Genomic DNA, 26,276 nt, shown 5'->3' with positions numbered 1-26,276 from the left:
TGGGTTCTGTTCAGTAGAAGCATTTAAGTCCCATCTTAAAACTCATTTGTATACGCTAGCCTTTAAACAGACCCCCCTTTTAGACCAGTTGATCTGCCGCCTCTTTTCTGCTCTGCCGCCCTCTCCTGCGTGGAGAGGTTATCAGGTGACCACAGATCACGCGCTAGCTGTTCAAAGTCAGGACCCTGGGTGGACGACACATCTGTGCGTCAGTTGGGGACGTCTCTGCGCTGCTTACTTGTCTCCAGTAAAGATGATCCCCTGCTGTTGTTGTGGCTTGTGCAGCCCTTTGAGACACTTGTGATTAACGGCTATATGGATAAACTTTGATTGACTGATTGATTGATTCTGTTGGAGGTTTCTTCCCGTTAGGGAGTTTTTCCTTGCCTCCATTGCCAAATGCTTGGACATGTGAGGTTATTTTGGTTCTATATGTATTTATTTTCCCCCTGCTGATTAAAGAACAGGGGTGGAACCAGACAACCTATGCTTCTTGCCAGGGATGTCCGATAATATCGGACTACCGATATCATCGGCCGATAAATGCTTTAAAATGTAATATCGTGAATTATCGGTTTCAAAATTATTGGTATCGGTTTCAAAAAGTAAAATTTATGACTTTTTAAAACGCCGCTGTGTAGGGAGAAGTGCAGAGCGCCAATAACCCTTAAAGGCACTGCCTTTTCGGGAGAACATCCGCACCGTAACACAACATAAACACAACAGCACAAATACTCAGAACCCCTTGCAGCACTAACTCTTCCGGGACGCTACAATATACCCCCCCCCCCCCCCACCTCAATCTCCTCATGCTCTCTCAGGGAGAGCATGTCCCAAATTCCAAGCTGCTGTTTTGAGGCATGTTAAAAAAAAATAATGCACTTTGTGACTTCAATAATAAATATAGCAGTGCCATGTTGATATTTTTTTCCCATAACCTGAGTTGATTTATTTTGGAAAACCGTGTTACATTGTTTAATGCATCCAGCGGGGCATCACAACAAAATTAGGCATAATAATGTGTTAATTCTCCGATATCGGCAAAAAAGCCATTATTGGACATCTCTAGTTCTTCCCACTCCTATTGGACAGTTTATCACTTGAGCAAGTTGTGTGCTTGTCAAATTTGAATATGTTCCACATTATAATGAATAGAATTGAATGTGTTTTTTTTAAAGCAGATAAATCACACTTTTGAATTTGGATTAATCATGGTTGATCACAGGGTGTTATTCGCTTGCATACCGTATTTTTCGGACTATAAGTCGCATTGTTTTTTTCATAGTTTGGCCGGGGGTGCGACTTATACTCAGGAGCGACTTATGTGTGAAATTATTAACACATTACAGTAAAATATCAAATAATATTATTTAGCTCATTCACGTAAGAGACTAGACGTATAATATTTCATGGGATTTAGCGATTGGGAGTGACAGATTGTTTGGTAAACGTATAGCATGTTCTATATGTTATAGTTATTTGAATGACTCTTACCATAATATGTTACGTTAACATACCAGGCACGTTCTCAGTTGGTTATTTATGCCTCATATAACGTACACTATTCTTTATTTATTTTAAATTGCCTTTCAAATGTCTATTCTTGGTGTTGGGTTTTATGAAATAAATTTACCTAAAAAATGCGACTTATACTCCAGTGCGACTTATATATGTTTTTTTCCTTCTTTATTATGCATGTTCGGCCGGTGCGACTTATAGTCCGGAGCGACTTATACTCCGAAAAATACGGTAATTTAAATTAACTTTAAACATGACCCCAATGTTTGGACATAAATTCAATTGTCAGAATGTCATACAGGAACATTTTTGAAAATGTTTCACCTGAATATGCGCCATTTATTTGCTCAAAGGTTTTATCTAATGTACCATTTGGGTGTATTTTTGAAGTGAAACTTGCCTCCCGAGCACAACAAGCATTGGTCTGATCACTGACTGTATAACAACCCTCGCCTTCTTATAGGTAACCATCTGTGGTTTTAAGGTAGAGGAGCATGTACGGTCAAAATAAATTGCATGATTAATTAACATGATTAACATGAGTAATGTGATCATTTTCTTGCGATTAATCACATCAGTTAACTTGTTATTTTTGAAAGCCCTAATTAGTTTTATTCAACTGGCGGCTTGCGGGGCACATCCGGCCCGCCAAAGCGTTGAATTGTTATCACCAAAATAGGCTTGATGAATCCATTAAAACTAGGGTTGCTCATTTATGCAGTACTCCCACCAGACCACAGGGGGCAACAGTGTGTGTGTCACAATGAAGCAGCAGTGGGGTGAGTAGAAGGAAACTACACATTCAACCCTGAAAACAATTTAAATAAACAAAATACAACTGAGGAAGGAAAATAATTCAAAAGAAGAAACATCAATCCCCAACAAATATTCTGGGGTTTGTGTTTCCTCATGCTGTTAACTAGCTGCACACGCTGGAAATGCATAGCTAGGGCAGAATAATGAATTCATTGACAGTGCTGTGTGAAAGCCGAGGTGTTTACTTTGTAATTAAGTAGCACAGTCTTAAATTAATATAACCAGCAAAGTCGATGCTGAACTAAACTGTCAACAGCAGACCTAGGGCAACATACGGCCCGCGGGCCACATGCGGCCCATTAGGATTAATCCGGCCCGCCGGACGTTCTACATATTTTTTTTAGACCTTCAACATCAAAACTGTGCCGCTATTATGATGTTTTTAAATGACCGTAAGTCTTGAACTATAGAAAGTATTTAAATTGTCGAAATCTGCGCTTTCGGGTGTTATACGAGTTATCACGGTATTCTAAGTCACAACAGCTCCGACGAGGAACAAACCAGAGTGGGCGGGGTTTGTTTTCAGAGCAGCCAGCCCGAAACGCGTGTGTCAGAAACAGATGCGGAAGCAGATTTTTACAACACAGTTCTGCGTAAAAGTGCTAATATCTCATATTGTAGGTGTTTATTACACTTTGCATTCATATATTGCTGTTTGTTACATTTTTGTTGTGTTTTACTTGATCGTAAAAGATACACAACTATCGAGGAGCTGGTCTGAGAAGTGAAAGAGGAGCAACGTTCATATGCTGTTAATATTCAGTGTTTTATTGTTCATAGTTAATATTGTAAATCCCACTTTCTTTATTTTAATGTACTTTTTTTTTTTTTCCCCAAATATTTTTATTGAATTTTGCAGACAGTACAGTATGATGGATCATGGCAACAGCAAGTTGAGGTATCTGCACATTTTACAATATGTAACATAGTAAACCCCACCCCTTACAATACCCACCCACTTTAATTCCCAAGGTAATTGTCACCTAGTGTCCACAACAAATATAGACACACATGAATATATGCAAACTTAGATTCAATCTAATGCAAACTTAGATTCAATCTAATTAATGTACATTTTGAGTGTCCCGTTCAGTAAAAAACTTTTTTGACGTGGTCTGTCATAACATCTTTAGAACTCTATCGGACATTGTGTCTTTCGGTATTAGTGTTCCTTAAAAAAGGGAACCAAACATACATACTGTACAGCAGATTTTTACAGCTAAATGTGTATATATAATTTATACACACATACACATTCCCCCCCCAGACACATTTTTCTCTCAATGTGGCCCCACAAGTCAAAATATGTGCCCTTTTCTGGTCTACAGTATGTACACCATGTATATGTTATATTCTTAAATGTAATAAATACACAAACAGTGATTCAACACTATGTCTGTTGTAATTGTAATCTACATTTTGTTACATTTACAGTCTTCCGAACACAACTTACTGTTGTTTTGCTGATATAGCTCTCGGTGAAAACGATTTCAACACCCTTGCCTTAACACCAACCCTAAATCAGACAATACCACCACTTCATACATGAAAAACATGTTACATCCTGTTATGCACCTGATGTTGTGAAGTGTCTCAGGTGCCGATTTACAGCCAGGTGGCAGCGCCTTGCTTTCAGTGTCAGCTTTTTTCCAAAAGTGCTGTTTATCTAAATGAAAAACTACATTATTAGCTGTACTATGTACAGTCTGTGGTAATGTGCTTCTGTAGCAGATGGTCCTGAGCACTATCTATTCAGGTAGGTACGATCATTTCCCCGAAAATACGATCATTCTAAGATTCTGGTACAATAATTTTCCATCTGGCAACCCTGACACTAAGAGTCACAGGACTCTGTGAGTAGCGTCAATGTTAACTATTATGTTAAAAACGACATAACTTTAAAATTGTCCATTTGATTTATTTTTAGAGATAAAGTAAATAGGTCTTATGGAAGTAACATATCACTAAACAAACATGATTAATGATTTATTAACTACATATTTGAGTGAGCGTGAAACATTGCTTGGCAAGCAAACAGCTGCGAAATCAATACGTTTTGTTTACCTCTGAAGTGCAGGAAAAAAAAATATTTTATGACAATATTACTCAGTCACATCATGCGACTAGCAGATGATAATCATAATTTAGCGCCAGATTAATATGTTAATTTTCAAAGCCTTAAAAGTCTTGGAGAGAGCAGGAGCATCCTCTGCAGCAGATATTGTGGGATGCAAGATTAGCTTGCTAATTAACCACAAACCAATTATTAGCCGTTGGGATGAGAGGTGCATCTCGGGTAAGGTGTTTCATGATGTGTTTAACGGGTGTTGAGTCGTTTGATCAGTTGACACAAGTCTCGGATTTGGATGTCCTACAGTCCAACGGAGGTTTAAGCACATCTGTTCAGGCGGCTGATGAAAACGTAATTAATTAGGCAGTTGTTTGTTCCTTCCATCCACTTTTCATTAACCTCTGTTGACACATCTGAGAATCCCACACAGAGGTTTACGACTACTTCAGTCTGCAATAAACAAAGTTGCTGGAGGAAGATAATTCCCCTGGGGAACTGTTCAAACCTACTCTGCTGGGAACCCATCCTTCCATCCATTTTCTGTACTGCTTATCTTCATTGGTATGCTTATTAGTATGCTGGAACCTATCCCCAAATGGCTTCGGCGAGAGGCGGGGTAAACCCTGGACCAGTGGCAGCTGCTGGTGGGGAAGCTTATTTTTGACGTGGGAAGGGTGGATGGGCTCACAGCAGCACCTACTGCTGGTTGACCTGCTCAGTGGCCCAGTGAGTGTCCGCCCTGAGATCGGTAGGTCGTGAGTTCAAACTCCGGCCGAGTCATACCAAAGACTATAACAATGGGATTCATTACCTCCCTGCTTGGCACTCAGCATCAAGGGTTGGAATTGGGGGTTAAATCACCAAAAATTATTCCCTGGCGCGGCCACCGCTGCTTCTCACTGCTCCCCTTACTGCCCAGGGGGTGAGGGTGATGGTCAAATGCAGAGGATAATCTCACCACACCTAGTGTGTGTGACAATCATTGGTACTTTAACTTTTTAACTTTTTAAAAGGGAACATTATCACAATTTCAGAATTGTTAAAACCATTAAAAATCAGTTCCCAGTGGCTTATTTTATTTTTCGAGGTTTTTTTCAAAATTGTACCCATCACACAATATCCCTAAAAAAAGCTTCAAAGTGACTGATTTTAACCACCCGTCCATTTTCCTGTGACGTCACATAGTGAAGCCAACACAAACAAACATGGCGGAAAGAACAGCAAGCTATAGCGACATTAGCTCGGATTCAGACTCGGATTTCAGCGGCTTAAGCGATTCAACAGATTACGAATGTATTGAAACGGATGGTTGTAGTGTGGAGGCAGGTAGCGAAAACGAAATTGAAGAAGAAACTGAAGCTATTGAGCCATATCGGTTTGAACCGTATGCAAGCGAAACCGTCGAAAACGACACGACAGCCAGCGACACGGGAGAAAGCGAGGACGAATTCGGCCATCGCCTTCTAACCAACGATTGGTATGTGTTTGTTTGACATTAAAGGAAACTAACAACTATGAACTAGGTTTACAGCATATGAAATACATTTGGCAACAACATGCACTTTGAAAGTGCAGACAGCCCAATTTTCATCAATTAATATATTCTGTAGACATACCCTCATCCGCGCTCTTTTCCTGAAAGCTGATCTGTCCAGTTTTGGAGTTGATGTCAGCAGGCCAGGGAAGCTAGGGTCGATAGGGGGTTTAGCTCGCTCGTCTGCGGGAACAAACTGCCGCCATTGCTTGCCGTGCTAGCGAGGCTCCTTTGTCCCTGAATTGCTCACACACTCCGGCAGATTCAATGGAGGTCCGGCGGCAGATTTCTTTGACTTTATTGTTGGAAATGCATCTGCTTTGAGTGTCGCAGGATATCCACACATTCTTGCCATCTCTGTCGTAGCATAGCTTTCGTCGGTAAAGTGTGCGGAACAAACGTCCAATTTCTTGCCACTTTCGCATCTTTGGGCCACTGGTGCAACTTGAATCCGTCCCTGTTCGTGTTGTTACACCCTCCGACAACACACCGACGAGGCATGATGTCTCCAAAGTACGGAAAACAGTCGAAAAAACGGAAAATAACAGAGCTGATTTGACTCTGTGTTTGAGAAAATGGCGGATTGCTTCCCGATGTGACGCCACGTTGTGACGTCATCGCTCCGAGAGCGAATATTAGAAAGGCGTTTAATTCGCCAAAATTCACCCATTTAGAGTTCGGAAATCGGTTAAAAAAACATATGGTCTTTTTTCTGCAACATCAAGGTATATATTGACGCTTACATAGGTCTGGTGATAATGTTCCCCTTTAAGCGCGACAGAAGTCAGTCTCCAAACCCGCGTATAGTCTCTAATAACGTACAAAACAGATGCTAGATTTGTCGCTTGTCATTTTTAACAAAGAAAACGTCACTAAGAGGCTTGGAAAAGTCTTCGGATCAACTCTGAACAACGTAATTAAACTTAAAAATGCTATTTTGAGGGTTTATAAATATTAATAAGAATGAAATAATCAAAAAGGGATTCAGCCACGGACAGATCATCCAATCATCATGCAGAACCAGGGTCCAGGCCAGCCCACTTCTGCAGCTCAGCTTCCCTGGAAGTGATGTTTTTTTGTTTTTTTTACTATTTATCCAATCAGGGTTTACTTGCCCGCTGTGAGCTTCCTTGAGCTGAAGCTAGAGCTTCGGCAAGGATTTACTGCAAAGATTTACACAGGGAGCATCCATGCTTCTGCCGAGAGAAGAGAGATCGCATCGGAGAGCAAACTCACTCAACAGCAGATTCATCTTCAACATACCCACATTCTAGCATGCTATTAATGCGGTTTTTAGTCTGCACAATGTGTATTTTACCAATTATTGTATTAAATGTAGAGGGGAAGTTCAGCTTCCCTTTGGAGTCAATGAAAAATGGCCATTTTTTCATTGACATTTTTCATTTTCAAAACTGGTCGCCAGCCAATGACAGGTCACATATCGACAAACCAGTGACGTGCAGTCACTAGAGGCCATCATGGAAAGAAAAAAAATGTAAAAAGAAAAAAATAAAATAAATTGTTATATGTATGCAGTGATTATACTATAAAGTTATTTTCCATTTAATTTCACCAGTTTTAGATTATTTTTATTCAAAATCGCTGAATTTTCACATTTGCCATTCAAATACTGAGAAGAGACGGTGCGGTGAACAGCAGCCAGTTGAGGCACGTCACTCAGTGCCTCAACATGGACGGACTCGGCTAACTGCTGGCCTTTTGTGCAGTGAGACTGTATTGCTATATGAATTATATTATACATTTCCATAGTTTAGTTAGCTGAGGTGTATAATGTACTGTATGTGTGTAACGTATTTCTTGTGCTGAGCGATCATAAAACGGCTGCGAAAGACGCACTGGCTGAGGCTCCAGTAGCCCCGCCTCCTGCACCCCCGCTGTAGAATTGTTATATCAACTAAAGCCCACACTTAAACTTTCCACGTGCAAGATTTAATCTATTTAAAAAAGTTATTTCATAAGAAGCCAAAAAGTGCAAAAACAATAATGTTCGTGTTGGAGGAGTTGTGAATGACTGCAGGTCCACAACATTAGGTACACCTGCAGACAGCAGGTGTATCTAATTCACAACTCCTCCAACATGAACATTATTGTTTTTGCACTTTTTGGCTTCTTATTAAATAACTTTTGTAACCTATTTTTATGGGCTTTCCTATTTGTGATGTTAAGTTCCTGTTATGCGCTGTTATACAGTATATGCCTTGAGCTCTTATTTTGAAGGCGCCAAGAGCGGAAGTGATGACATGTTGTAGTGGAGCGGAGGTTTTGGAAAGAAGGTAAATAAAGTGGTCCTCGTGTAAACTGGAGCCTCCGTGTTTGTTATTTTGTAGTTTCATACAGTATAGGCGACATTTATAAACCCTCGGTTACACTTTTTTAAATAGATTCAATCTTGCACGTGGAAAGTTTAAGTGAGGGCTTTAGTTGCGGCGCATGGACTTAATTTCTAAGTAAAGGTAAGACCATAATAACGTTTTTTTTATTAAATGTGCTTTTTTGTGTGCTACAGTTTGTATGTGTAAAGTTAAAGTTAAGTTAAAGTACCAATGATTGTCACACACACACTAGGTGTAATGAAATTTGTCGTCTGCATTTGACCCATCCCCTTGTTCACCCCCTGGGAGGTGAGGGAAGCAGTGGGCAGCAGCGGCGCCGCGCCTGGGAATCATTTTTTGTGATTTAACCCCCAATTCCAACCCTTGATGCTGAGTGCCAAGCAGGGAAAAATGCTGATATGAGCTTTTAAACATAACCCGTTAACTGCTGCCAATCAAATGGTGAATAAGATACTCTTTAGGGTTCATATGTTTGTAAATCTGACTGTGATGAAGTCAGTGCCTCACCAGCCATGAACCTCACCGCACGTCACTGCGACAAACAACCGTTCACATTCACACATGGATCTCCTGACTGTGCCAACATGCAAACCACAAGTATGTTTTCTTCTTATCACCATCATTGCAGAATGAAGGCTTCCCTATAATAAGCTACTACTTGTATCCATGCAAGGCACATTTGACAATCTTCTCTCAAGTCAGTTTTTTGTCTCCCCCATCATTTATCGTTTTTTTGTTACTTCTTGAGCCCATTCATCCTTGCTATTCTGTGCTGTTGTGTCAACCGGTTATGTAAAAAACATCTAAATCCTATTTGCTCAATGAATTATTAGTTTAACAGGGAAATGCAACAGGAAAAAGCCTCAAGCAACACATTCAAATGACATCAGCAGTATTGGCGAGAGCTAATATAGAAGAATGATTAAGTGTCAACAAAACATCATAAAAAAGAAAAAGGCGAAGCCAAGATATGGCCATTTTAGAAAAAAGAGAAAAGAAGAAGAGGAAAATGGAGTAAAGATACTGTATAATGTATGTCATCACTTTATGTACACAATATTATGGAATTGGATGTGATGAAATAAGCTAACTTGTTAGGTAATGCACTATTGGTGGTGTGGAGGGGACAATGGTAGTAGTAGAGGAGAACATCAAGAGTCGAGGAACTTATCAAATATTCTCCCCAAACATGTGTTGAATTTTCCGAACTATACTTAACGTAAGGAATAAGTTTGGTTTGGCTTATCCACCTCGAAGGTATTTTATTTGGTATGTGGTGTAATGATAAGTGTGACCAGTAGATGGCAGTCAAACATAAGAGATAAGTGTAGGCTGCACTGTGATGGCAATATGTCTCAAGTAAACAACACCAACATTTTAAATGTTCCATTGAAAATTTAGAACATTACACACGGCGCTCAAAAATCCATCAAAATGTTTTAGTACGACATTAAATTTACAAGTATTATTATGTTGTGTATAGAAGGTAAGACATATTATCTGGCGTTTTGTTTCACAATATTATGAAAAAGCAACTTTTCTTACCTTCTGGTACCTGCTGATCTGTATTTGGGATCTGCATGAATCCTGAAAAATTGTGCACGTCCACGCCGATGCCATAGTCAATAAGCTTCTTCTTTTTCTCTATCTTCTTGTTATGTGACATTCATCCTCCGCTGTTGCCATTTGTGATATAAAGTAGTGTAAAGTTATTACTTATATCTAGGGATGATGTTTGATAAGAAATTATCGAGTTCGAGCCCATTAACGAATCCTCTTATCGAACCAATTCCTTATCGATTCTCTTATCGAATCCAGATAGGTTGTTGTATATGGAAAAAAACACAATATTTGGTTTAACAAAAGCTCACTTTTATTTTATATGAAAAAAATAAAATAAAATAAATAAATAAATATTGACGGTTACCCCCCCCTAAAAAAATAAAATAAATAAATATTGACTGTTGTTACCCAAAGTATATTAAGTGGGATTTTTCAGAAAAACAAATGTATACAGTAACACAAAAACAACCTGTCTCTGTGATCACTATAGGTGTATAAATAATAAAATTAGTCCCTTGGGCACAAAACTGAAAATAATACAGCCCTCCAAAAAGTGCACTTCTGCTGCTATTGGAACATACCAACTACACACTCTATGACACTAAGAACGCCATAGTCATCAATCAACAATTCTTCTTCCAAAAAATTAGCATGTCTGCTTTTTAGCTCAGTCATTAGACTGTGTTACGTCATTTCCTGTGATGTCCCAAAGGGCATTTCTTGTGAGACGGGATTTGTTCCCAGGGATTCGAATAAAGAACCAACTCCTTTTCTTTACTATAGTGGCCTTGATAACGGGAACCGGTTCTCAAAAAGGGATTTGAGTCCATAGAATCGGTTCTTTTCTTATCGAACGGTTATTTTCTTATCGAACAACCGGGAGAACCGGTTTCAAACATCATCCCTACTTATATCTGTCTGTAAACTTGCCATGAAAGCGCTAAAACATACCGGTGTAATGAGTTTATATTATTCACCCAAGGAACTTTAGTTATTAGAGAGTTCCGGTTGGACGGTTTTTCATGTGACACATTTCCGGTGTTGTTTCCGGATGAGGAGATGCTGCTCTGTTATTGATTTAAATAAAGTCTGAATGTCATTAAAACAGTTAGCTCCATCTTTTGACACTTCTTCCACCTCCGTCCTTGCACGCTACACCGCTACAACAAAGATGACGGGGAGAAGACGCTGCTGAAGATGAGCCACGTAAACAGAACGCCGAATCCGGAAGCGACTGTCAGAAAGCGGCTTGAAGATGATCTGTAAAACATAACCTATACAACACTATAACCAAGGAACCACCATTACATGTTATGTTTAACACAAAGGAGTGTTTTCAATATAGAAAAAATGTTCTAATAATATGACTCCTTTAATGCGCCCTATAATCCGGTGCGCCTAATATATGAAAAAAGATCCAACATAGTACATTCATCGGCTGTACCCGTTATAATCCGTTGCGCCCTATGGTCCGGAAAATACGGTAATGTCTATATATAGAGCAACCAGCAAATATACCTCATCATAACGTGGCTCTGCTTGAACACCTGCTAATGCCAGCTCATAATAACCTCATGTCAGATTTAACATTCAACGTAATTATTGTGATTCATGTAGTAGGACGCTGCCATGTGGAATGGGTGTTACATGTGTTACACGATCTTACTCACAACATTCTGGCGCTGTAGTGGGAACCTGAAGTGCAAAGTCACACCATTAAGACTGATGTTCCGCTTCAGCATTTGTGTACCTGTGCAACCTAATAAGATCCAAAGAAAATCTCGCTTCTCATGTCATAACATATTGCAGTGCAGTTCTACACCACAATTATCAACTTATTGTTATGGATGAGTACTACCTCAAGGACAAATATGGCATTGTTTTTTAATCCATAATCTTCTTCCTGAGCACTATCCATGTCCTCTTGAGCAAATTCTTAAGTGAATTAAAATTTAGTTGGTTGAAATATTGAAATACATATTATGAGTTGAGTTACTTTGTACAGGTAAGGGTTCATACACTTTTTCATCAATGATTTTCCATGACTTTTACTTGACTTCTCTTAAAGATTTGATTTGAATTTCTAAGACCAGAAGACATTGCTTTATCTCAGCGGGACCACCGGTTCTTGTGGTAATCTATAGGCTAAATCGAGGACCTTTGGTACTAATTTCTGGGCATTCTTATGTGTGCTGGTATGACAAAGTGTATTGAATCTAGGGCTGCAACAACTAATCGATTATAAAAATAGTTGGCGATTAATTTAGTCATCGATTCGTTGGAACTATGCTATGCACATTTTTTATAAACCTTTATTTATAAACTGCAACATTTACAAACAGCTGAGAAACAATAATCAAAATAAGAACAAAAACAGTACAAAACAGCGCCAGGGCGGCGCTGAGGCTACGTCTCATGAGGTGGAGGTAAGCTAGCCAATGATGTGTCATGTACAGCTCACGTGACGACGCCGTCTCCTTTTCTGGAAACATTCGAAAAATGGCGCAGGAAAACAGTACCGATAGTTCAGCGGAAAAACATCTTGAGGTTATTGCTTCAATGGAGAAAAGTGTACGACCGAAGTCGTCAAAAGTGTGGGAACACTTTACTTTAAAGACTTCAAAGAAGACCGTTTCCTGCAAAATGGCACGGAAGTACAACATTGCTTCAGGAGAAGCTGAAAAGGAAACATGTTAGAGCCATGGATGAAGGTACGTAACTTTTTAAGTCCATAGTGGCAACAGGCATTCATGAGTTCAGCTTTTTTGTGAGTAACGTTAACGTTATGCCTTTGTTGCAACGCGGGGCTCATAATGTGTCTCCGGCACATTTGACTCCGTTTTGAGAGAGCAAACGTTACCAATTTTGAAATAAACGTAACGGACAGAAATATCTCAGGTTGGTTTCATAATGGATCAATGAAACCGGCCCAATAAAGCTATATAAATCTATTTAGGTTTGAGTGACACTTTAGTATAACTAAACGTTATGAAGCTGCTGGAATATTTCATCCTATTATTCAGAGGCAGCCTAAAATTAATCCTGTATTATTCACAACAGAAATGTGTACAATATCTGATTCAGTTCTGATCTGATGGGTTACATTTGTGTTATTATTGATGTATGCTTCATCCCCAATGTCCAGAACATGGTGCCAGTATGCTGTTTTTTTCAATAAAGTACTGGAAAGGATAGAAATGTAGTTTGTCTTTTTTATCCGGTTATTAATCGAAGTAATAATCGACAGATTAATCGATTATCAAACTAATCGTTAGTTGCAGCCCCAATTGAATCCTTTGTAAAATTAGGTTTACATCTGAAATGTATGATGCCTTTCAAAAACACAATATCTCCAAGCAGGAACACAGAGATACATCTTCTCATATTTCAGTTCCAACACATTTGGGGCCTGATTTACTAAAGGTCTGCGTGTACTCAAACACGTGCAAACTTGATAGCACACGCTAATATAATCTACTAAACATATGCAAAAATGGGTTCGATCGAACCCTAGGGGTTCGGTGAGTCGGGCTCAGGGGTTCGGCGGAGGTCAAAACATACCCGACTCATCGTGTAAATAAAAACTTCTCCCTATCGGCGTATTACGGATACGGCAACAGCAGAAGTCAGACTGATTTGCAGGTGTGTAATTTGTTGTGATTTTATGCACTGTGTTGGTTTTGTTGTTTGAACAAGGTGACGTTCATTCACGGTTCATTTTGTGCACCAGTAAAAAAAACATGGTAACACTTTAGTATGGGGAACATGTTCACCACTAATTAGTTGCTTATTAACATGCAAATTAGTAACATATTGGCTCTTAACTAGTCATTATTAAGTACTTATTAATGCCTTATTCGGCATGGCCTTATTATAACCCTAACCCTCTAACCCTGGCCCTAACCCTCTAACCCTAACCCTAACCCGAACCCTAACTCTAACCAAATAACTCTAAATTAAGTATTTGTTACTTAGAATATGTTCCCCTAGTGTCCAAAAAACTCCAAATTAAGTCTTTGTTACTTAGAATATGTTCCCCTAGTGTCCAAAAAACTCCAAATTAAGTCTTTGTTACTTAGAATATGTTCCCCATACTAAAGTGTTACCAAAAACATATAATAACTTTGTCTTGAATTTGAAAAAAAAGGAGGGTTCGGTGAATGCGCATATGAAACTGGTGGGGTTCGGTACCTCCAACAAGGTTAAGAACCACTGAGCTAGTGGTTCCAGTATATATATGCAGTTTATAGTGTGCAGGGTGCAGCTAACATATGAAAACATATATTTTTCTTAAAAAATGTAGTGGGTGCAGCTCAATCGTCCGGAAAAATTAGGTAGTCTTTCGTTTTCAGGTCAGTTGCATATATATATATATATTTTATGCCAGTATCTTATCATGACCACACATCCAGGTTTCCTACCTGCTTCGTCATCAGACTTATTGTCATTCTCAGAGTCGGTGAGAGTCAGGGCCGAGTTCTCATGACTGGACACTCCTGAGCTGCGTCGGGACTTAACTCTTCCTCCTCCGGCCCAAAGCTGGATGGCTCTGTCAGGGGACAGTGGGCCGTCTGGGTCAGAGTCTGCATCGGAGCCAGCACTGAGGGAATAGCCCCTCTGGAGGAGCCCGAGTTCCGGACAGTAGGGGACGGCGGCAGAATGTGGAACGGGCGTTTGCTCGCACACTCCCAGCTCGGCCAGGGTAAAGTTCCCCCCTGTAAGGGAGGCACTACAGTTACACAGGTGGAATGAAGGGCTGAAGCGGGTAAATAGAGCCATTCACACAAACACACCTACCCAGTAAACAAATCCACAATCACACGCAGAGAGGCAAACTAATTATAAAACAACGGAGGAGGAGGTTGAAAATTGCTTTTTGTTCTTGCACGCGGGAGGGTAGAGATGACACAGCATGAATCAGTCACAAACTGTACAGTCGCTGCTGAAAGAAATACGTAGCAGCCTGCAGGCTTGGTGAGGACATCTTAGAAGGCCTTGTCCCTGACTTTACTGCACTGCTTTTGCACCCATACCATATTGATGTGAGATGAAAGTGCTGCTCACTTTCTATATCAGGGGTGTCACACTTGTTTTAGATCGGGGGCCACATGGAGAAAAATCGACTCCCAAGTGGGCCGGACTGGTAAAATCACGGCACGATAACTTAAAAATAAAGACAACTTCAGATTGTTTTCTTTGTTTAAAAATAGAACAAGCACATTGTGAAAATTTACAAATCATAATGTTGATTTTTTTTTTTTTACACTTACCGTATTTTTCGGAGTACCGTATTTTCCGCACCGTAAGGCGCCCTGGGTTAAAAGCCGCGCCTTCAATGAACGGCATATTTCAAAACTTTGTCCACCTATAAGCCGCCCGGTGTTGTAAGCCGCATCTAACTGCGCTAAAGGAATGTCAAAAAAACAGTCAGATAGGTCAGTCAAACTTTAATAATATATTAAAAACCAGCGTTCTAACAACTCTGTTCACTCCCAAAATGTACGCAAATGTGCAATCACAAACATAGTAAAATTCAAAATAGTGCAGAGCAATAGCAACATAATGTTGCTCGAACGTTAATGTCACAACACACAAAATAAACATAACGCTCACTTTCTGAAGTTATTCTTCATTCATAAATCCCTCGAATTATTCTCCTTTGTTGTCCGAATTGAAAAGTTGGGCGAATGTGGGATCCAAAATGTCGTCTGGCGCTGTCTCCCTGTCTCCCTGTCTTGGTGAACGTCACGTGTGTTCGCCTTCTGTCATCCACTGTTCCCACGCAGTTAGCAGTCTAGCTTCGAATGCCCTGTTGACACCAATATCTAGCGGCTGGAGGTCTTTTGTCAATCCACCCGGAATGACGGCGAGTATTGAATTAAGCGCGTAAGCGTGTCTCTTAATGTGATGTTATGAGCTAGCAAATATAACAACTACACTACCCAGCATGCAACGATAGTTACGAGCATGCGCGGTAGCCCTGAGAAGCGTTGTTGTATGCTGGGAGTTAGAATGTGGTTATGAGCACGCTGTGAGTAAACGTTGAGAACTCAGTTAACACGCCTCGTCTGCATTATTTATAATTAGACAGACAACACACTTAATAGGAGCCATTTTGGGGTCTTTACATAAACACACAAATGGAAATGAAACGTCACATATCCCAGCATGCACCGCGCGCTTCTTCTACGGGGAAAAAAGATGGCGGCTGTTTACCGAAGTTGCGAGACCGAAACTTTATGAAAATGAATCTTAATATTTATCCATATATAAAGCGCACCGGGCTATAAGGCGCACTGTCAGCTTTTGAGAAAATTTGTGGTTTTTAGGTGCGCCTTATAGTGCGGAAAATACGGTATAAGTCGCACCGGAGTATAAGTCGCACCTGCCGAAAATGCGTAATAAAGAAGGAAAAAAACATATAAATCGCACTGGAGCCCGGCCAAACTATGAAAAAAACTGCGACTTACAGTCCGAAACATACGGTACATGTTGTGGTTAATAATATTCTATATTTATTTCTTGTTAATTATATGTTCTGACTAAATTATGTGATAATGTTCATCAGTCAACTCATTGGTGTTAAGTTTTAATCTATCAAGATAAAAAAATACATCAAAATCAAATTAAAATATGTTATTTATGTAGTTTGATAATTTTTCACAACTGATGTACTAACATCATGTGGTTTATTTTGTACATATGTAGCATCATCTAAATGGAAGAACTTTTAATGTTGCTTTAAACGATGTAATGTCCAATGTGTCCAACCTGTCATGTGGTGTGGCCCAGGGTTCTGTTCTGGGGCCTGTTTTATTTTTGTTGTATCTGAGGCCGCTTGGGAGGTTGATCAGTAGTTTTAAAAATGTTTCTTATCATTTCTATGCAGATGATATTCAACTGTAATTCTCCTTCAATGATTCAGAGTTCCACTTTTTATCTGAGTTCTTGGAGTGCGTATCCTCTATTAAAAACTGGTTGTCCTCAAATTTCCATCCATCCGTCCATCCATCCATCCATCTTCCTCCACTTATCCGAGGTCGGGTCGCGGGGGCAGCAGCCTAAGCAGGAAAGCCCAGACTTCCCTCTCCCCAGCCACTTCGTCCAGCTCTTCCTGTGGGACCCCGAGGCGTTCCCAGGCCAGCCGGGAGACATAGTCTTCCCAACGTGTCCTGGGTCTTCCCCGCGGCCTCCTACCGGTCGGACGTGCCCTAAACACCTCCCTAGGGAGGTGTTCGGGTGGCATCCTGACCAGATGCCCGAACCACCTCATCTGGCTCCTCTCGATGTGGAGGAGCAGCGGCTTTACTTTGAGCTCCCCCCGGATGCCAGAGCTTCTCACCCTATCTCTAAGGGAGAGACCCGCCACCCGGTGGAGGAAACTCATTCCGGCCGCTTGTACCTGTGATCTTGTCCTTTTGGTCATAACCCAAAGCTCATGACCATAGGTGAGGATGAGAACGTAGATCGACCGGTAAATTGAGAGCTTTGCCTTCCGGCTCAGCTCCTTCTTCACCACAACGGATCGATACAGCATCCGCATTACTGAAGACGCCGCACCGATCCGCCTGTCGATCTCACGATCCACTCTTCCCTCACTCGTGAACAAGACTCCGAGGTACTTGAACTCCTCCACTTGGGGCAAAATCTCCTCCCCAACCCGGAGATGGCACTCCACCATTTTCCGGTCGAGAACCCGGAAAAGGGTTTTCCTCCAGATAAAATTCAAACAAAACGGAAACCCTGATAATTGCGCCCGATGAAAAGATCCCCCTGATCAGGAACTCCCTTGGTGCTCTGGGTGCATCTCTAAAAGCAGCCTAAGAAACCTTGGGGTTGTGTTGGATCAGTCCATGAATTTGGAGGGTTACTGTCGTCAACTGACCAAAAACTGTTTTTATCATCTCAGAAATATTTCTAAAGTGAGAAATTTGTTGTCAAAATTGGATCTCGAAATGGTCATTCACGCGTTCATTTCGTCTCGCATTGACTATTGCAATTATCTCTTCACCCGTTTCCACAAGTCAAAATGCGGCTGCCAGACTTTTGACCGCAGCACCCAGAACAGCCCATATCACCCCCATTTTATCCAGTATTCATTGGCTTCCTGTTAAATTCCGCATTAAGTTTAAGATTTTAGTCCTGACATTCCGTGCCTTGCATGGTGGGGTCCCTCAGTACATCACTGACTTGCTATGCCCCTACTCTTCAGGGCGTAGCCTCAGGTCTTCAGGCCAGGGTCTTCTAAAGATCCCAAAAACTCCTTTTAAAACCCGTGGAGACCTGGCATTCCAGGCTATAGCTCCTAGACTCTGGAACAATTTGCACCAGTCCTTCCGTGATCTTGACTGTGTTGAAACTTTTAAGAAACATTTGAAAACATCTCTTTTTAGTTAATGCATTTATTAACTACTGCGATGAGGTGGCGACTTGTCCAGGGTGTACCCCGCCTTCCGCCCGATTGTAGCTGAGATAGGCTCCAGCGCCCCCCGCGACCCCAATGGGAATAAGCGGTAGAAAATGGATGGATGGATGGCATTTATTAACTATCATTTTTAATCCACTTTGTATCCTTTTTATGATTTTGCCCCTGTTGTTTTAATTGAATTGTTGTTTTACTTCACCTATGTTTTGTACAGCGCTTTGTGATTTTATCTGTGAAAAGAGCTGTATAAATAAAATGTACTTACTTGTCAGGCTTTCCCCTGACAGTTTGGTTGTGTTTTAGTTTTTCCTCTGTGTGTGTAGTATTTCCTGTCAGCGCTCTTGTTTTGGTTCTGTTTCCTGTTTGTCTCCCTGAGTGCTGTGTCCCCTCAGCTGTGGCTGATTGGCACCTGGCCACACCTGGTGTCAATCAGCCAGCTGCTATTTATACCTGCCCTACCTTCCAGTCACTGCTGGATTATTGTCATTGTCATTACTACCTGTCTTAATACTTGTCGTTGTAGCTCTGTCTACTTTTGTTTCACTCTGCTCATGTCCTAGTTCCTTCGTGTCACAGTAAGTGTTTTTGTTTCTTGTCCACAGTTAGCCTCTGTGCTATTTTAGTTCATAACCAAGTTTGTTCTCCGCTTTGTGCGCGCCTTTTGTTGTTACCCTTTTGTTTGTTTTTTTGCCATAGTGTTTAATTAAATCATGTTTTCTCGCACAATTCCTTCCGCCTTCTCTGCATCTTGGGGTTCGGCACCTACAAACGCTGACACTTACTTACCGTATATTACCAAATAAACGCCCTTGGGCAAATAACCGCCCATGTCCTAATAGCCGCCCGGGGTCTGACCCCATTTTGTGAATTAACCGCCTCTTCCTAATAACCGCCTATGTCCAAATAGCCGCCCATGGGCTGTTATTTGCATAATTTAGATTAAAATGCTAAAGGGGTTGCGTTTGCTGCAGTATTATTGTTTTGATGGTTTTATAGAGTACTTTGTACCATAATTTTATTGTTCCTGTATGCTGCTTTATTTAAAACTTGGAGTACTGTAGCCTTTATTTTATTTAAGTGACAGTATTATTGTTCTGTTTTGATGGTGGGTTTTATACTTGAGTACTTGGTACCATAATTTTATTTTTCCCGGTAGGTTGCTTTATTTAAAAAGTTTATTTATTTTTTGTATTGGTTTTCTATTTGACAATTGTTGCACTACTGCCATGTTGAGGCCTTGTTGATCTCTTGTCTTTTGATAGCCTACCTCATGTTGATCTCTTGTTTTTTTGTTTGTATGTTTACAATAGCTTTTACATTTAAAGTTTTTTGTATGAAAAAAAAATACTGGACAGTAACCTTTGTAACCAAATAATGGCCTGGTAACGGCTGGTGCAAAAATAAATAAAAGCCTTGTGCAAATAACCGCCTGCTTCTTTTAAAGGGGAACATTATCACAATTTCAGAATGGTTAAAACCATTAAAAATCAGTTCCCAGTGGCTTATTATATTTTTCGAAGATTTTTTCAAAATTTTACCCATCACGCAATAAATCCCTAAAAAAAGCTTCAAAGTGCCTGATTTTAACCATCGTTATAAACACCCGTCCATTTTCCTGTGACGTCACATAGTGAAGCCAACACAAACAAACATGGCGGAAAGAACAGCAAGCTATAGCGACATTAGCTCGGATTCAGACTCGGATTTCAGCGGCTTAAGCGATTCAACAGATTACGAATGTATTGAAACGGATGGTTGTAGTGTGCAAGCGAAAACGACACGACAGCCAGCGACACGGGACGAATACGGCGATCGCCTTCTAACCAACGATTGGTATGTGTTTGTTTGGCATTAAAAGAAACTAACAACTATGAACTAGGTTTACAGCATATGAAATACATTTGGCAACAACATGCACTTTGAGAATGCAGACAGCCCAATTTTCATCAATTAATATATTCTGTAGACAAACCCTCATCCGCGCTCTTTTCCTGAAAGCTGATCTGTCCAGTTTTGGAGTTGATGTCAGCAGGCCAGGGAAGCTAGGGTCGATAGTGGGTTTAGCTCGCTCGTCTGCGAGAACAAACTGCCGCCATTGCTTGCCGTGCTACCAAGGGCCTTTGTCCCTGAATTGCTCACACACTCCGGCAGATTCAATGGGGGTCTGGCGGCAGATTTCTTTGACTTTATCGTTGGAAATGCATCTGCTTTGAGTGTCGGCAGGATATCCACACATTCTTGCCATCTCTGTCGTAGCATAGCTTTCGTCGGTAAAGTGTGCGGAACAAATGTCCAAGTTCTTGCCACTTTCGCATCTTTGGGCCACTGGTGCAACTTGAATCCGTCCCTGTTCGTGTTGTTACACCCTCCGACAACACACCGACGAGGCATGATGTCTCCAAGGTACGGAAAACAGTCGAAAAAACGGAAAATAACAGCGCTGATTTGACTCGGTGTTTGAGAAAATGGCGGATTGCTTCCCGATGTGACGCCACGTTGTGACGTCATCGCTCCGAGAGCGAATAATAGAAAGGCGTTTAATTCGCCAAAATTCACCCATTTGGAGTTCGGAAATCGGTTAAAAAAATATATGGTATTTTTTCTGCAACATCAAGGTATATATTGACGCTTACATAGTTCTGGTGATAATGTTCCCCTTTAAACGCCTGTCTCCAAAATCGATTTTGTGAAATAAACGCCCGGGCTACTATTTGGTAATATACGGTACTTACTTACTACAAAGATGCAAATAATTGCTATTGCGACATCCAGTGGACACATTTAGAACAGCTGTTTCTTTCGTTCAAAGATTTCAGGTTAATTTTTATACAGGTAAAAGCCAGTAAATTAGAATATTTTGAAAAACTTGATTTATTTCAGTAATTGCATTCAAAAGGTGTAACTTGTACATTATATTTATTCATTGCACACAGACTGATGCATTCAAATGTTTATTTCATTTATTTTGATGATTTGAAGTGGCAACAAATGAAAATCCAAAATTCCGTGTGTCACAAAATTAGAATATTACTTAAGGCTAATACAAAAAAGGGATTTTTAGAAATGTTGGCCAACTGAAAAGTATGAAAATGAAAAATATGAGCATGTACAATACTCAATACTTGGTTGGAGCTCCTTTTGCCTCAATTACTGCGTTAATGCGGCGTGGCATGGAGTCGATGAGTTTCTGGCACTGCTCAGGTGTTATGAGAGCCCAGGTTGCTCTGATAGTGGCCTTCAACTCTTCTGCGTTTTTGGGTCTGGCATTCTGCATCTTCCTTTTCACAATACCCCACAGATTTTCTATGGGGCTAAGGTCAGGGGAGTTGGCGGGCCAATTTAGAACAGAAATACCATGGTCCGTAAACCAGGCACGGGTAGATTTTGCACTGTGTGCAGGCGCCAAGTCCTGTTGGAACTTGAAATCTCCATCTCCATAGAGCAGGTCAGCAGCAGGAAGCAGGAAGTGCTCTAAAACTTGCTGGTAGACGGCTGCGTTGACCCTGGATCTCAGGAAACAGAGTGGACCGACACCAGCAGATGACATGACACCCCAAACCATCACTGATGGTGGAAACTTTACACTAGACTTCAGGCAACGTGGATCCTGTGCCTCTCATGTCTTCCTCCAGACTCTGGGACCTCGATTTCCAAAGGAAATGCAAAATTTGCATGGTTGGGTGATGGTTTGGGGTGCCATGTCATCTGCTGGTGTCGGTCCACTCTGTTTCCTGAGATCCAGGGTCAACGCAGCCGTCTACCAGCAAGTTTTAGAGCACTTCATGCTTCCTGCTGCTGACCTGCTCTATGGAGATGGAGATTTCAAGTTCCAACAGGACTTGGCGCCTGCACACAGCGCAAAATCTACCCGTGCCTGGTTTACGGACCATGGTATTTCTGTTCTAAATTGGCCCGCCAACTCCCCTGACCTTAGCCCCATAGAAAATCTGTGGGGTATTGTGAAAAGGAAGATGCAGAATGCCAGACCCAAAAACGCAGAAGAGTTGAAGGCCACTATCAGAGCAACCTGGGCTCTCATAACACCTGAGCAGTGCCAGAAACTCATCGACTCCATGCCACGCCGCATTAACGCAGTAATTGAGGCAAAATGAGCTCCAACCAAGTATTGAGTATTGTACATGCTCATATTTTTCATTTTCATACTTTTCAGTTGGCTAACATTTCTAAAAATCCCTTTTTTGTATTAGCCTTAAGTAATATTCTAATTTTGTGACACACGGAATTTTGGATTTTCATTTGTTGCCACTTCAAATCATCAAAATTAAATGAAATAAACATTTGAATGCATCAGTCTGTGTGCAATGAATAAATATAATGAACAAGTTACACCTTTTGAATGCAATTACTGAAATAAATCAAGTTTTTCAAAATATTCTAATTTACTGGCTTTTACCTGTACTCAGCAAACTCATCCGGCGGGCCAGACAAAACCTGTTTGCGGGCCTGTTCCGGCCCTCGGGTCGTACGTCTGACACCCCTGTTCTATATAGTAATGGAGCTGTGATGTTGCCTTTGGGTCAGAACATCTCGCCTATAGTCACCTAACCACCAAGTCTAACTAAAATAGTACAGTATTCAGCGGTACCAGCCATGTTGCCAAACACTGTCCCCACTTCAACCCTGTTCAAGACAAACTGACTTGTCTCAAATAAAATAAAGAGATAAAATTATCCAAATTAAAGCACATCAAAAGAGATCAATAGCAAAGTAACACTGCCCAATTAAATCCGAGCTGAGGAAAAAAAGCAATTACGGGAAAGGCATGCTCAACCAATTTATTCTTTATACTAATTAAAAGAGCATTGTGAATGCAATTCCTCACCATCAGCTGTTGGGGTAGAGGGATTAGGGTGGAAAAAGTTGATTCTTTTCATTAGCAGTTTGTGAGGAAGGAGCGAGAGATAGGGGAGGAGACTGGCGTCAAAACGCTTTCATGGTGGCGTCATATTGTATGATACTGACATAACAAGAACCACACAGCTGCGTGACTCGGTCAACTGTGACTCATCAGGAGCAATCAGACGAAGAGAAATTCAAGTGAAGAAACTCATTTGCTCCTTCTTCTCCTTCGCTCTTTAAAAGATTGCAAAAAAACTTGAGGCGTGCACTGGAGGACACAAGGAAAGGAAGGGCCTCTAAGGAAACTCGGGAGAGGGGAAAAAAGCATATTTCTACGCAGAAAGACTACACAACCACAACAAAAGACTCCACAACTAGCTAGAGCAAAGCGGCTAAAGCAACAATAGTGTATCACGCATTGCAATACATCATTGAATATTACCAGTTTGCTTCTTCTTCGGTTGTCTCCCTCCCACTTAAAAAAAAAAAAAGACAAAAGAAAAGTATTCATACAAAAATCTCTATAGCCAAGTTCTACAACAGAGCTATTCTACATACAGAAGCTATTCCTGCTGTTGCTTCCATACCTGAGATGAAGTACCGGAGGACAGGAGAGAACTCCAGGAGTCCTGAGAGAGTAAAGCAGATTGATTCTTAGCACCGGACCAGCATTAGGAAGGTGAACTCGGCATTGGTCTAATCTCTTTTTCTGTATTTTAAACCCAGCAAAAACAAGAGTCACAAACATACTAAACATATCAATGGAATTCCATGCTGTGACTGAATGTATCCACCTTTCCACTGTTACATCACACAGTCTGCCAAACCACACAATTAACACTACATAACTAGTGATTACACATGAAACATCCAATCTTGTTGTATCCCCATGAGTGGTAGGCCCGGTCCCGTGCTATAGCAATCTACATAAACTCAAAGAAAGATGGATTGGTGCGAAAGGCTGAAGCGGACATGAAAATCTATCTCAGTTACTCCATAACTAGAAACCCAATAACATGTTTGTTACTTGATATTATGACAGATGTGGGGGGAAAATGTGGTGCTGCATTCTAATCAGATCAATGCCTCTCACACACATGCCAATTTGTAATGTACTTTTCTATGTTTTAAGCTTTTTTCTGCTTGCCCCCTCCTATGCAGCAAATTCAGGTGGTCTGAATATTAGAAGCAGGTCTGAAAATGATCGACAACAACAATCTTAGAAAAAAATGCTCCTCAGAGAAATAATATACAGGTAATGTAATGTAACGCACATTTAGGGTTGGGTATCGAGTATCGAGTATCGATTGGAACCGGGACTAACTTTCCGATTCTCCCGGAATCGTTCAAAAGTTAAAATTTCGATTCCTAGTTTCAATACCCAGTCCGCCGACCGGAAAAGAGGAATAAGTCCGCCGACCGGAAGAAGAAGCCGCTGAACACCAACGAAGAAGCGCCCACCGCCGGAAGTGTTAGCATAGCCGAGCCTATGTAGCCGAGCGAGTCAGTCAAGCATGGATAGCGGGCGTCGGCGGTCGAAAGTGTGGCTTTATTTTACTAAAAAAAAATGAAATATCGGCAAAATGTAACACGTGCGACAGGACTGTTTCGTACTTAGGAGGGTGCACGTCGAACATGATGAAGCACCTCCGAGTTCATGGAGTACAAATAAATGCGTGTCCCGTCTTCGACGCGCTGCTCCGACCGTCCTCCTCTGCCTCTTCCTCTGGCTCTGACGCCCAGCCTGGCACCTCGGTGACTGCACTGCAGTCCGAATCCGGTAAGTAAAACAATATATATGCAATAAATAATGTGTTTTGCGCCAACGTTGAAGCAGCTAACAAATTAGCCCGCGTATTTTTTCATAGACAATTTACAACCTGCTAGCCAGGCTCCGCGATGTGCTCAGCGTACTCCGTTCACCGTAGCGGCAATGGGGAAGATGTCGGTGCCACAGACGGAAGAGTGCCACAGAAAGGTCACTGCACACATAGTCAAAAGACTGCATCCCTTTTCAGAGGTGGAATCTCCAACATTTAGGTTAGTTAAGCAATAACGTTAGAGCTAAGCTAATTGATACTGGGCTAAACAGTAACAGCAACATTACATGTTTGTTTATGTTTGCAGGGATATGGTGAAAACTCTCAACCCAAAATACATACCACCTTCCAGGGACTACCTGTCAAACACATTGATCCCGGCATGGTACAAGAAGAATCGGAATCGAGAATCGTCAGGAATCGGAATCGAAACAAAGAATCGGAATCGGAATCGTTCGAATTCAAACGATACCCAACCCTACGCACATTACCGTATTTTTCGGAGTATAAGTCGCACTGGAGTATAAGTCGCACCTGCCGAAAATGCATAATAAAGAAGGAAAAAAACATATATAAATCGCACTGGAGCCCGGCCAAACTATGAAAAAAACTGCGACTTATAGTCCGAAAAATACGGTAAATGACCTGACAACATTGGCACTTATTGCATAGCTCTGGACCTAAAAATGATGTCTAGAGCTAAAATGTCCCTTTAAAAAACGGAGACAGTAGTAATTAGGCGTGTATTCTCTTGTTTTGAAGTGCCCGCTTCAACTACATAAGACTGGAGAAAGCTTCATATCATGTAGTACGTCTTTTGGTAGCATTTTAATCCCAAAACATGATATTTTTGCGCATAATTTGAAGGAATTATCAAATATGTCTGCAAGATGCATTGTTGCAGGTTGTAACAATGCAACTAAAGCAGAGGTCAGCCTGCATATATTTCCAAATGATGGGAATATGACGAAAGTATGGCCCTCTCCGGTCAAATTGACTCACGCAAAATGGGACATACCAAGCCAGAGGGGTATATTTTGCAGCGATCATTTGAATGATTCTGACTTCGAAGAAGAAGGGTTGTGGTCAGTGTTTAAATAACATTTAAAAGACGTAGGCCAGGGGTCCCCAAACTTTTTGACTCGGGGGCCACATTGCGTTGTGTATATATATATATATATATATATATATATATATATATATATATATATATATATATATATATATATATATTCCGAGCACCATGTTGTCACGTTATCGATGGGAACAGGCATTTTTAGACAGTATGATTTGCCTGAGCTGCTAAGAGACACCG

General features: G+C 40.9%; 1 protein-coding gene across 5 annotated transcripts in view; it reads right to left on the bottom strand.

The window, feature by feature from the left end:
* tenm2a (teneurin transmembrane protein 2a) overlaps positions 1–26,276 on the bottom strand; it is a 737,482-nt gene that overhangs the window by 468,564 nt on the left and 242,642 nt on the right. For 4 of the 5 annotated variants that reach the window (XM_061928107.2, XM_061928109.2, XM_061928108.2 and 1 more), the window contains exons 3-5: positions 23,729–23,770; positions 23,584–23,616; positions 14,278–14,571 (exon numbers count right to left, since the gene is read on the bottom strand). In XM_061928107.2, coding sequence (XP_061784091.2) covers positions 14,278–14,571; positions 23,584–23,616; positions 23,729–23,770 — 369 coding nt within the window. The remainder of the gene's footprint in view (positions 1–14,277; positions 14,572–23,583; positions 23,617–23,728; positions 23,771–26,276) is intronic. The other variant, XM_061928111.2, reaches the window with a different exon arrangement.

Source organism: Nerophis lumbriciformis, linkage group LG35, assembly GCF_033978685.3.
Source record: "Nerophis lumbriciformis linkage group LG35, RoL_Nlum_v2.1, whole genome shotgun sequence".
NCBI lineage: Eukaryota > Metazoa > Chordata > Actinopteri > Syngnathiformes > Syngnathidae > Nerophis > Nerophis lumbriciformis.
This window is presented reverse-complemented; position numbering and strand designations above follow the sequence as displayed.